A 13,113-nucleotide genomic window follows, 5' to 3' on the forward strand; every position below is an offset into this window, starting at 1 on the left:
ATAATTTTGAAGTTCCTATATGCCCCTTTCCAACTGTACGCTCTTTCCCAAGGTTAGCCACTATTCTGAATTTTATATTTATCATTCATTTATACTTAGTTATGATTTTGATATATGTAAATATCTCCCCATATAGTATATTGTCAAGTTTTGTATCTTTGTATAACTGGATCATGCTGTATGTATGCTCCTGTGACTTGCTTTTTTTCATGTAACATTTTGTTCTTAGTCTTCAGCTTCTTACCCATTTTTCTGCTCCTTTTTAGAGAAAAACTGTTTGAAAGAGACGTCTATACTTACTGTCACCACTTCCTTCCATTCTCCCATCCACATATACAGGTTAGGCTTTGATAACCCAATTCTACACCAAAGCCAGCATTTTCAGTGTCACTAGTCCCTTCCACGTTGCCAAATTCACTTCTCAGTTCTAATCCTTCTTGACCTGTCCAACACTTGATCAGTTTCTCCTTGAAACACCTTCTTCACCTCGCTTTCAGAACACCTGGCTTTCAGAACACCATCTCTCTGGTTCCGCTCCTCTGCCACTATACACCCCTTCTCAGCCTTCTCTGCTGGTTCATCCTCATTCCCCCGTTCATGACATCTTGGGCTCAGGACTCAAAACTCTTCTCCATCTGTATCCAAAAATTGCAATTCTCCACTCCAGGGTATTTGGAAATGCGTATAAGTTGGGGAGGGGGTTGGCTTTAAGACTGGGTCTCTACTGACATTTGGTGGGATGCTAAATATCTAGCAATGCATACAGAAGTTCTAAACAATTACGAATATGTGTCCCCCTAGAATGCCAAGAGCATCCCCAAAGAGAAACATTTCTAGGTTGGTTATTTCATACCATCACAATTATGCTTTAAATATTACGCATGCATGACTCCCACATACAGACATCCAACCGCATCCAGTTGGCATTTCCACATGGATGTGTACAATTAAATGTTAACATATCCATAATCAAATCCCCCAACTCAGTCTTCCACAATCTGCTACACATCAGTTGATGGAAACCATTCTTCCAGTTATTCTGCCTAAAAGCTTTGGGGGTCGTCTTTGATTTCTCTCTCTCACATCCACAGCCAACTCATTATATAGCCTGTTGGCTGTACATTCAAAAATAGATTCGGGCTCTTGCCACTTCTCACCACTTCTATTTACTATATCTCCTTGACCTAAATTACCATCGTCTCTCACCTGGATTAAAGCAGTAGTCTTCTTCTGTCTCAACCACCTTGAGTCTATTTTCTACATAGTGTCTGGCAATCCCAGCCAGGTCATAACCCAGATCCAGTTATCTCTATTCAGCCATCACCCTTGGTATTCCATGTACTTAGCATAAGAGCCAGAGCCCTTCCACTGACCTGTGAGCCTGTACATGACTTGTCTTCTAGTTCGTACCTTCAAGTTCTTCTCCTACCACTCTCTCCCTTCCTACCTCCACTTCGGCCATATTTACCTCCTCCCTTCTTCTTGAGCACACCAGACTCCTGCCTCTTTGCACCTGTTTCTCCTCTATCTGAATATTGTTCTCTCAGATTTCTTTGTAGTCTTAACACCACATGTATTACAGCTTCCATCAAAATTCTCAATCTTAGAGCTTATTAGACATATTAAGAATGGTTATTGTAAAATTTGTATCAGATAATTCCATCATCTGGTATCTTTTTAAAAATTCTCTTTTTAATAGCTGTTGTTTCTCTTGATTTTCTCTTAGGCTGTTTTATCTACCCTTATACCTCGTTAGTTTTGATTGCCTACCAGATATGGTATATAAAGAACTGTTATATTATCTTAGGCCTCAAATTATATTCTCTCCCTGTAAAGTGGCCTCAAGTACGTGTGTCTTTTTATCAATCTGTTGCTTCTCAACTCTGAATCTACCCTTTTTCCTGGAACTGGCTCCTATAGAACTTTCTCCTTTGTCATGTGGATTAATACAAGGTTTTTTCAGTAGAGGGCCATGGAGGGATACGTCAAGGTCAGAAGAGGAGGAAAGCATTTCCCTTCCTGATTCCGGGCTGCTGTTTTGTGCACAGTGACTGGCAAAGGGAGACCTGGGAACAGTGCTGCTGAAACCCACACTCTCCAGCCAGTTTCTCTGTTCCTTGGCGGACCACTCTTGCAGACTACCTGGTAGTCTGCCACCCAGGGAGCTGATTCTGTGACCCAGCTCTAGCCCCCAGCATGTTTTCCACCCCCCAGCAGCAGGCCAGCTTCTCCAGCAAGTTTCTCTGCTACCCGATGGGCTGCTTCTGTGGACTGCCTCCACAGCACTGCGTGTTCCTGTGGCAGTCATGCCCCCAAATAGGTCTAGAGGGGGGAAGCTTTCCAAGTAACTTTCTTGTTCATGCTCCCTACATTCTGGAGATTTCTTTCCGCTTAACAATTCTTATAATTTTCCCTCTTCAAATTCCCAGTGTGGTTTTGCCTCCCGACTGGACATTGACCGATACAATGACCTTCTGGCCGTTTGCGAGGCTCTTTTCAGTGGCTGGCAATTTCAAATCCATTTCAGGAATTGAGAAGATTTGAAGTTAGGCTTCAGTCCTTGAGATGGCCTCTACCTTCAGTTCCTCCTTACTCCAGGGGCCCTTTGTGTGGATGATTTTTCAGTCCTGCATCTGCCTTAATGGGCTCTGGATGCCAGTACTGTCCCTGTGGGTCCCTTTAGGCAGTTAAATGCTGCTCTGCTTCAAGCAGTCTTTTCAGTAATTGACAAACACCCTTAGGAAAGAAATAGCCCCAAATGCCGGTTTGTTCCTCAGGTTCTGTCTTGTCTTGGATCTTGGCTCTATAATTTTTCCTGAATGCTCTCCAAGGCCGTAAAGCAGATATTTCACCCAGCTTTTGATACTGTCTTCAGTTGGTTACTGTTACCTGGCTTGCCGTCACAAGAAGTGGAACTGCTTTATAAATCTGTTCATCTCTTTCATATCTATCTTCCTAGTTCCTCTTTTATTCTTTTTTTTTTTTTTTTTTAAGATTATTTATTTGAGAGTGTGTGGAAAGAGGGCAGAGGGAGAGAAAATCTTAAGCAGACTCTGCCTTGAGCGTGGAGCCCAACACGGGGCTCCATCTCGTGACCCTGAGATCATGACTCTGAGATCATGACCTGAGCCAAAACCAAGAGTTGGGCGTTTAACTGACTCCACCACCCAGTTGCCCCAGCTGCTCTTTTATTCTAATGTTGTATATTTTTAATTTCCCTCTTTAATCAGTACATGCCAGGCATATTTTTTATTTGAAAGAACGAGATTTTGGGTTTATTTATACTTTCTATTCTTTGTTTCCTTTTCATCAATTTCAGCTCTTAGGTTTTTCAGTATCCTATTCATACTTTGTATTTATTTTGCTTTGCTTTTCCTAGTATATATATAGCATGTGCGCATGCACACACATACACACACACCTCTGAAACCATCAGTACAATTAAGATAATAAACATATCCATCACTCCCAAGGTTTTCTCATGCCCCTTGGTCATCTTTCCTTCTGCCCCCATCCTATCTCCAGACAACCACTGATCTATGTTCTGTTACTGTACATTAATTTGTATTTTCTAGAGTTTTATATGAATGCAGTCGAACAATATATTCTCTGTTTTGGTCTGGCTTCTTTCACTCAGCATAAGAATTTGGAGATTCATTCATGATGTACTGTGTGTCAGTAGTTCATTCCTTTTGATTGCCATGTAGAATTCCATTCTACGGATATACTACGGATTACTTCCATTCATTTGTTATGGACATTTGTGTTGGTTCTAGTTTTTTACTTCATTACAAATAAAGCTGCTGTGGACATATGTAGACTGTCCTTTAATGGTCCTAGTCTTAAATTTACTTGCATAAATAGTAGTAGAGAGTCTGGATCATAGATATCCTTAATTTTTGAAGGAACTGCAAACTTTCAAAAAATAAGTACCATTTTGCATTCCCACCTCAATATAAGAGATTTTCAGTTCTTCCCTATTTTTGCCACTTTTGGAATAGTCAGTCTTTTAAATTTTATCCATTCTAATTGTTCTGCAATGGTATTTCATTATGTTTTTAAATTACATTTTTCTAGTGAATAAGAAGATTAACATAACATAAAAAAAAAGAATGCACATCTTTGCTTGTCTTATTTGCCGTCCATATATCTGCTTTGACATAGTGTCTATATAAGTCTTTTCCCCATTTTTTTCTTGGGTATTTGTGTTCTTACAGAGTTTTGAAAGTTTTTTTTTTATAGATTCTGGATACAAGTCTTTTATCTTATATATACTTTGCACATATTTTCTCCCAGTCCATGGCTTGTCTTTTCATTGTCCTAATGGGGCCTTTTAAAGAGCAGACATTTTTTATTTTGATAAAGTCCATTTTACCAATTTGTGCCTTTATGGATCTTGCTTTTGGTGTAACCCAAATCACAAAGGTTTTTTCCTGGGTTGTCTTCTAGAATGTTTAAGGTTTGGGTTTCCATTTTGATCTATGATTCATTTTGAGTTAATTTTTTATATGGTACAGGTATGGCTGAAGTTCCTTTTTTTCCGCATATGGATATACAGTTAGTTGTTCCAGTACCATCTATTAAAAATACTATTCTTTCTCCACTGTATTGCCTTTGTACTTTTGTTGAAAATTAGTTGTCCTGGGGCACCTGGGTGGCTCAGTCGTTAAGCATCTGCCTTCGGCTGAGGTCATGATCCCAGGGTCCTGGGATCGAGCCCCGCATCGGGCTCCCTGCTCGACGGGAAGCCTGCTTCTCCCTCTCCCACTCCCCCTGCTTGTGTTCCCTCTCTCGCTGTGTCTCTCTCTGTCAAATAAATAAATAAAATCTTAAAAAAAAAGAAAAGAAAAGAATATTAGTTGTCCTTAAAATGTATGGGTCTATGTCCAGAAACTCTCTTTGCTCCATTGATCTACTGGTCTGTTTTGACACCAATACCACATCGTTTTGATGACCATAGGTTTACTGTAAATCTTAAAATTAGGTAGTGTTAGTCCTTCAAATTTTTTTTCAAAGTTGCTTGGCTATTCTAATTGTTTAGCATTTCCCAATAAATTTTAGAATCAGAGTTTCAATTATATTTTTAAAAAACCTGTGGTTTTGAACTGTGTTGAATCTATAGATCAATTTGAGGAGAATTACTATCTTAGCAGTTTTGAGCCTTTCAATCCATGATCACAATACATATCTTCATTTCTCAGCAGTATTTTGTAGTTTTCAGTGAACAGGTTGTGGGCATCTTTTGTCAGATTTCTCCCTAATTATTTTCATATTTTTCATTCTATTGTATATGGCATTTAAATTTTTTTTCAATTTCCAATGATTATTGCTACCATATAAGTACAAATAATTTTGTATATTGACCTTGTGTGCTCCAGACTTGCTAAGCTCACTTAATAGTTCCAGTAGTTTTTTGTTGTTCTTGTTGTTTCGTTATGCTTTTTGTTTTTTTGTTTTTTGTAGATTCTGTTGGACTTTCTACATACACAGTAATGTCTTTTGGGGAATAAAGGCAGTTTTACTTCTTCCTTACAAACCTGGTTGCCTTTTCTTTCCTTTTCTTGCTTTATTACCCTGGCTATAAGCTCTATACAATGTTAAATAGAAGTAGTGAGAGAAGACATGTTTTTCTTGCTGAACTTACTGGGAAAACAGTCTTTCACCAAGTATAATATTAACTGTTGTTTTGTCGTAGATAGCTTTTATCAGATGAATAAATTCCCTTCTTTTCCTAATTTGCTAAGATTTTTTTTGAATGGGTGTTGAATTTTGTTAGACAACTTTTCTGTATCTGTTGAAATGATTATGTGATTTTTCTTTTTTTAAAGTTTTAGTATAATGAATTACATTGATTTCTAATGTTAATGCAATCTTAATTGGCAAGATAAACCTCATTTGCTCATAGTGACTTGATACATTGTTGAATTCAATTTGCTAAAATCTTGTTTAGGTTTTTTCCAACTATGTTCAACAGTGATGCTGGGTTTTTCGGGTTTTTGCTGGGTTTTTCGGGTTTTTTTCCTCTTGTAATGTGTTTGTCTGGTTTTTGTATCAGGATAATGCTGGCTTCATAGATTGAGTTGAGAAGTATTCCAACCTTTTAACTACAAATTCAACTTCTTTAATAAATATAGGGCTGTTCATCTTACCTCTCTCTTGAGTGAGGTTTGGTAATCTTTGCCCTTCAAGGACTTTGTATTGGCATAAAATTGCTTATTGCCTCTTTGTTATCTGTAGAAACCGGGCAATGTCTCCATTCTCATTTCTGATATTAATAATTTGTGTCTTCTCTCTGATGAGTCTTGTTAGAAATTTTCAATTTTATTCATTTTTTCAAAGTTCTACCTTTTAATTGATTTTTCTTTATCATCCCGTTTTCTATGTCATTAATTTTTTTAATTCTTTATTTAAATTCAGTTTAGTTAACATGTATGTATTCTTAGTTTCAGGGGTAGAATTTAGTGATTCATCAGTTGCATATAGCATCCAATGCTCATTATATCAAGTGCCCTCCTTAATGCCCATCACCCAGTTACCCCATACCCCCACCCACCTCCCCTCTAGCAACCCTCAGTTTGTTTCTTATAGTTAAGAGTCTCTTATGGTTTGCCTCCCTCTCCGTTTTTATCTTATTTTATTTTTCCTTCCCTTTTCCTATGTTCTTCTGTTTTGTTTCTTAAATTCCACATATGGGTGAGATCATGTGGTATTTGACTTTCTCTAACTTATTTTGTTTAGCATAATACCCTCTGGTTCCATCCACATTGTTGCAAATGGCAAGATTTCATTCTGTATGATGGCTGAGTGCTATTCCATTGTATATATGTATATATAGACCACATCTTCTTTATCCATTCATCTGTCTATGGACATCTGGGCTCTTTCCACAGTTTGGCTATTGTGGACATTGCTGCTATAAACATCGGGGTGCGTGTGCCCCTTCAGATCACTATGTTTGTGTCCTTTGGGTAAATACCTAGTATAGTGTCATTGATTTTCTTGATGCTCTTTATTTCTTTTCTTCTATTAAGTTTTAATTTGCTCTTTTATTTCCAATTTCTTTAGATGAGAGCCCTGTATGTAACATGTCCTTGTTCTAGGCAGTAATTATAATTATTATTATAATGACCTTTACTGCCAGTTCTATCAGTTCTTGGTTGATTTCACTTGCATGATTTTTCTCATTATAGGTCATATTTTCCTGTTTACTGGAAAGTCTGGTAATTTTTTATTGGATGCTGGGTGGTGTGAATTTTACCACATTGAGTGCTGGATGTTTTTGTATTCATACAACTATTCTTGATATATGTCCTAGGACACCATTAAGTTCATTGGGAACAGTTTTAGCTTTTAAGATAGGGCTTTTAGGATTTGTTAAATGGGAATAGAATAGTGTTCAGTCTAGTGCTAATTATTTCCCACTACTGAGATAACACCCTTCCATGCACTCTACCTAATGCATCATGAACTGTGAGGTTCAAGTCTGATTGATAAGAACAAGCACTGTATTCAACCTTGCATGAAAAAAATAAACCTTTCATCTTTTCAGTTGGTTCTTCCTCCAGCCCCAGACAGTTTCCTCACATGCCTGTGCTGATCACTACTCATCTGAATACTCGAGGGGGACCCTCTGCAGATATCCAGAGTTCTCTCTTTGTGCATCTCTCTCCTCTGAGGTTCTCTCTCCTGCAACCTCTAGCTGCTTTGGACTCCCTGAGCTCTTAGTTCCTTGTCCTCAATTTAAGGTGCCTGTCATCCTGTGACGGAGTTCCTCTTCCCTGATTCAACTGTTCTCTTCAGTTGGGTCTCTGCTCAGATGTCACCTCCTCAGAAAGACTTACTTTGATTAATACAGCTCTCACTCCCCTCTCACTCTGTTTTATTATAGATTTACCGTTTCATCGTCTGGCTCTCCTCACTATAAGAAGCCCAATTCTGATCTTACATATGTATCTAACAGGACTGTATGCTCATATGTATCAAATAATAGACACAAAAATGTTCATAAGAGCACAACACTGGAAACAGTCCAAATGTTTATCAGTTACAACACATCAATGAAAATGAATAAACTGTAGCACATGCAGCAACATGGATGAATCCCAGAAATACAATGTTGACAAAAGGAGCCAGATACAGAATGCGTCATGCTGTTGAAAAAGGCAAAACCAAACTATAATGTTCACATTTGAAATAGTGGTTCCCTTTTGGATATGGGTTTTGCTCAGGAGGGTGTCCCAGAGTAGTCTTCTGAGGTTCTTTCTTTTGAGCCAAGTGGAGAAATTGGTTGGGTGAAGTCAGTTGTGTCAGATATTGTCTCCTCTGCAAAATCTTCCCTAATTCCCTGGGTGGTCGGTCACTGTCTTCTCTGACCCAACATTAGAACAATGATATTGTAATTATTACATTTTCCAAGGGAAGGAGTCATTTTGTTTTTGGTTTTGGTTTGGTTTTTGTTGTTTTACTTTAAGTATCTTTAACTGGCTGGTATAGAGCTGATGCTCTGGAGACATTTTCTGGTGGAAGGAATGAGCAAATGAAGGAACCTCAAACAAACAAGCCACGGGCTTCTGCAGCCCAAGCCTGTGCCCTCTCCCTCATTGCCAGAATTCTAGTGGAGGGCAGAGAGATTAGCTCATATTGTATCTGGAGAGCCAAAGTTTGTTGGCACCTGTTTGTCGTTAGAGAAGAAAAGTCTTAAGACTTTTAGGTAACCTGGTGGTCTCGGAGAGGAGATAGGATGAGGTTGGACTCCTTAGTTTTGGCAACCATGCGGCTGTAGGAACAAAGCTGCCTCTGCTTTCTTTCCAGTTATGAGTGGCTACAGGGACGAGGTCATAACATCTGTATTCAGGGGGCTTCACTATGAATCTTTTCCCACAAGTTTATGGAAGGATCCAATAAAGTTATCTTATACCATTAAAAATCAGTTTGCTTTGTGGGGTTTCTTCCCCCACCACAAAAATTCAGTTAAACCAGAGTGCTATAACTTAACAGAGTACTCTTTTTTCCTTTTCATTTTGAAAATTTCAATAAGCATGAACTTGGAAAGGGTAATAAAATGAGGATAAAGGGAGCTTCCAGAGCAAATTGTGTAGATCTCCTGAAGGAAAATTCCTTCAGAGTTTGTCCTTACTGGAAGGAACTGGCCCTCAGCAATGCTGTAGCTGAGTTCCAGCTGATGAGTTTACATTTCTGTGCCAGGCTTTATTAAGGAACCCAGGCTAGCATCTGTTCACTTTGAAAAGAATTCTGGCAATTCAGCAGTGTCTTAAAATTTTAAACGTATATTTTGATTAACACATTTTTATTGGCACATATATTCTTTTCCTATTTTGCTAATACTACTGTGAATGTGCCTCTCTAGCTGTGGTGCTCCCATTCAAGTTTCCGAGGTGAAGCTGCTTTCTTTTTCATCGGGGCAGCTCACCGTTTTCCTCCCTGCCGAGGTGAAGGCCATAGGGACCGAGAATGATCACGTCCTGCCTCTGCAAGAGTTGGCCATGAGGAGTCTCCATCACACCTACCACAGTTTTCTTAAAGGTACACAGGACTTTCTCTCTTTCTGCCTCTTACTCAGTGACCTTAGAAATTGTGCTTCATGCTGCCTATTGGGGTGTCCGTGTTTGTTATTGTGGTGAAATATACATAACATAAAATTTGCCATTTTAACCAGTTTTAAAATGCTCAGTTCAGTGGCATTAAGCACATTCACATTGTTATGCAATGGGACTTTTTTTCATTTAAAAAAAAAAGTTTTAATATTTTATCAGCACTGATCCTTCCGCACCAGCCCTAAAGGACCGAGGTTAGAAGTTAAACCATGTGGTTTAAATGGAGGAAATTGGTGTTTGGGCACGTATCTGGGGGAAGTGAGAAGGCTGGCAGAGGCACTTTCTTGAGGAGGGAAAAAAAATGCCAAAGGCTTATCCTTTTTAAAGCAAAGTTGGGTCCCTTCCAGCAGAGCAGGTTTTCGCCATGCAGCCTCCTCACATCTGAGAAATTACAGACCTAGAGGGGAAGAAATACCAGGAGTTTCAGGCAGTATTATGGATCTTGGAGCTGCTTTAAGAAAGCAGTAGGCAATTTTAATAAGATACGTTCCAAGTGTTTTCAAAACTGCTAAATGTTTAATTTTTGCTTTAAAAAAAAGAATAAAGATCCATTCAAAACATCTCCTATTAACCTTCTAGGAATGCCTAACACAAAGTTATTTTTTAATACTAAAAAAAAACTGTAATTATTCACCTATGGGGAAATTCCATTTTTATAAATGGTTATTGATAAAGTCCAGATAGGTATAAAGGATGATAAGATCATTTGTATTTCCTTCCCAAAGATGACTCAGTAATTTTTTTAGGTTTCACCTCAGTGTGACCCATTTCCCTCTCTGTCTTCTGGATGTTTACCATCCGTGGCAATCCAGTGGACACTTGTGCTCAAGATTGCCTGGGCCACTGGGATGTTTTGCTTTAAACGTTTCTCTTGTATAGCTCAGGCCAGGCTGACAAGGAGGCACCCTCTCTATATATAAATGACAGCTCGCAGGAGTGAAACAAGGAGAAGCTTGGTTTCATTCTTTTTCTTTTCCTTTGATTTCTTTGTTTCCCATTTTCATTCTTTTCAGTAAATGTAATTTAGCTTGAGTAATGCTAAATGCCCAATCGATTTAGATAGAATTTAATGAAAGTCAATATTAGTCTTTGGTGCCAGTCCTTTTTTATTCTCAGTCTCCCATAGAAAGTTTTACAAACCTCTCTGGGTAAATTAATGCCTTTTTAAAAAATCTTTGTTCTTAAAGAATATTTGGTCATATTCTTTTCTTGCTTCTACCTCAGGACAGCTTCTGTTTGCTCTTAAAAGAGTAGATTTAGGTTTTTCTCTTAGTATCAAAAAAGTTAAAAAAATCTTTGATTTCCAAACAATTCAGTGCCTATCAGATAACAGTATTTTCAACATGCAATACTTTTTAACTAACTGAACTGACTTAGTAACAAAGAAACATATTTTAATCCGAGTTGAAGGAAATCTGATTATTTTTTTATGCATGCATGTTTTTTCTCTTGTGTTCCAGATTTGAACTTTCTGACTCCAATCTCGTTACCCAGAAGTCTCCTGGAGCTGCTGCACTGCCCCCTGGGGCACTGTCACCGGTGTAGTGAGCCCATGTTTACGATTGTCTACCCCAAGCTCTTTCCCTTGAGAGAGACGCCGATGGCAGGGCTGCACCAGGGGTAATCACGCCTAAGTGGGCACCAGGGCTTACACCTGGGCGGGGGGGGAGGGAGGCCATGCATGAAAGTATTGTTAAGTCAGCAGCTGTCAAGGTGCATAGAACGCTTCCTGAGATACAGCTGAACGAAACAAAAGCACATTTTCAGCATCACGAGAAAACTGGACTTCCCTTTATTACTTTTTTGATCATATGCAGAACAGTTTTATTGTATATACTATTTAGAGTAGCTCATTCTTTGTAGGAGCGTTTTCCTGCTATTCCCCTATTCACAATAGGCTTTAGGCAATAAGGAATGTAAGAACAAAATATTTGTTATATAATGGGACCAGCCCAGCCCTTCTATTTAATTGGCATGGCTAACTGAAAGTGCATGGCTGAACATCGTGTGTGTGTGTGTGTGTGTGTTTCTGTTTTGAATTTCTAACACTTCCAAATGCCATTCTCTTGCCACTCTCTATTTCTTGGCACAGTGCCTTGAATTTGCTAAGAATGTCCACCAAGTAAAAACCCCTATACTGGTAGTTTAAAAAAAGAAAACCAGACAATTAAAATTAGGACATCAAATGAAAAATCCCCCATTGGCACAACCTCAGCATATAGATATTCTAAATTTAGGATTTTCTAAGTTTACATTTTTTAAAGTTAAAAAAAAAAACACTCTAACATCTCACTTATCCATCAGCGGGTATTTTGGGTTAGTAACTTTTTCAGATAACTTGTTACCCTATTCAGTGCCAAGAAGCGTTTCCTTTGTAAGCATTTTTATAGCATGAGGAGGGAGCCTGGGCGGGGTGCTTAACCTCTCTGAGCCTCAGGAAGGGGCTTGAAGAGCCTGCTGGGTGGGGCCATCGTGAGGATTAGCAGACGGTGAAGGTAAAACCTTGACCTATAATGGGTGTTCAACAAACGGTAGTTCCTTCTACTGTCTACCCCACTCCCTTGCAAAACTGCGTTTATCTTGTTCCTACCCTGAATAATCCTGTTTTGTTAGACTTTTCAGTTCCCGTTTCCCCTTTCTGTATTTTTAATGTCTCCTGCTTCGTTGTGCCTGCCCACAAGAAGCCTTCTTCCAAACCTTTCTAAATTTGCTAATTCCAGTCCGAGGTGGTCACATCGCCAAATGTGGTGGAATGCCATTTAGAATAGAGTTAAAAGCACTGAGTCAGTGTCTGAGGGTGTCACTCCACCAATAAAAGGAACAGATGAAATCGGCATGGTACCTAGTGGTCAGGTGCACAAGCCCTGACTCCCACTCCTCCACTGGGAGCCCTTGGGCCAGGCACTTAACATCTCTGAGCTTCAGCCTCTCATTAATAAAGTGAGCATAATAATAATATCTACTTAATAAGGTCATTGTGAGGCTAAATGAGATCAGTCATGGAAAGAGCCCAGGCATGTAATAAATACTAATATTAACTATTGTAATCTATTTTTTTTTTTTTAGCTCAGAGACTTTTTGAAATTTCTTATGTGTGTGTTTAGCAAATGCTCTTCATATCAGTAAGATACCATCCTAGGATAATCTTACCTAATTCATTAAACAATAGTAAAACCCTTATGCATTATTGTATAATTTTCTATTGAAGACGTTTTCTTACTGAAAATATGAAAATGAAGACAATTCCATATGGTCAGGATACTCTATCAGTAGCTGATAAAATTCTGAATACCTATTCAAAAAGTTAGACTCTCTTTTTATCATGGTAATTAATTTGTGAAAATAAAGTAGATCCTTCAAATGAAGTCATTTTTTTGTGTTATCTTTATGTGAAATTTGGGGAATGTATTCAGTATTTGAATATTTTATTTGCTGTTACTTATTTCTCTGCTACAACCTAGAAATTCAGTGTGAATAATCTTATATTGTTTCAGAACAT

At 38.5% G+C, this 13,113-nt stretch overlaps 1 protein-coding gene across 2 annotated transcripts in view; it reads left to right on the top strand.

The window, feature by feature from the left end:
- LRRC28 (leucine rich repeat containing 28) overlaps nt 1–13,113 on the top strand; it is a 176,016-nt gene that overhangs the window by 143,835 nt on the left and 19,068 nt on the right. For both annotated transcript variants that reach the window (XM_032391224.1, XM_032391223.1), the window contains 2 exons: nt 9,368–9,543; nt 11,075–11,234. In XM_032391224.1, the coding sequence (XP_032247115.1) occupies nt 9,368–9,543; nt 11,075–11,234 (336 nt within the window). The remainder of the gene's footprint in view (nt 1–9,367; nt 9,544–11,074; nt 11,235–13,113) is intronic.

This window comes from Phoca vitulina, unplaced genomic scaffold (genome assembly GCF_004348235.1).
Source record: "Phoca vitulina isolate PV1807 unplaced genomic scaffold, GSC_HSeal_1.0 scaffold61, whole genome shotgun sequence".
NCBI lineage: Eukaryota > Metazoa > Chordata > Mammalia > Carnivora > Phocidae > Phoca > Phoca vitulina.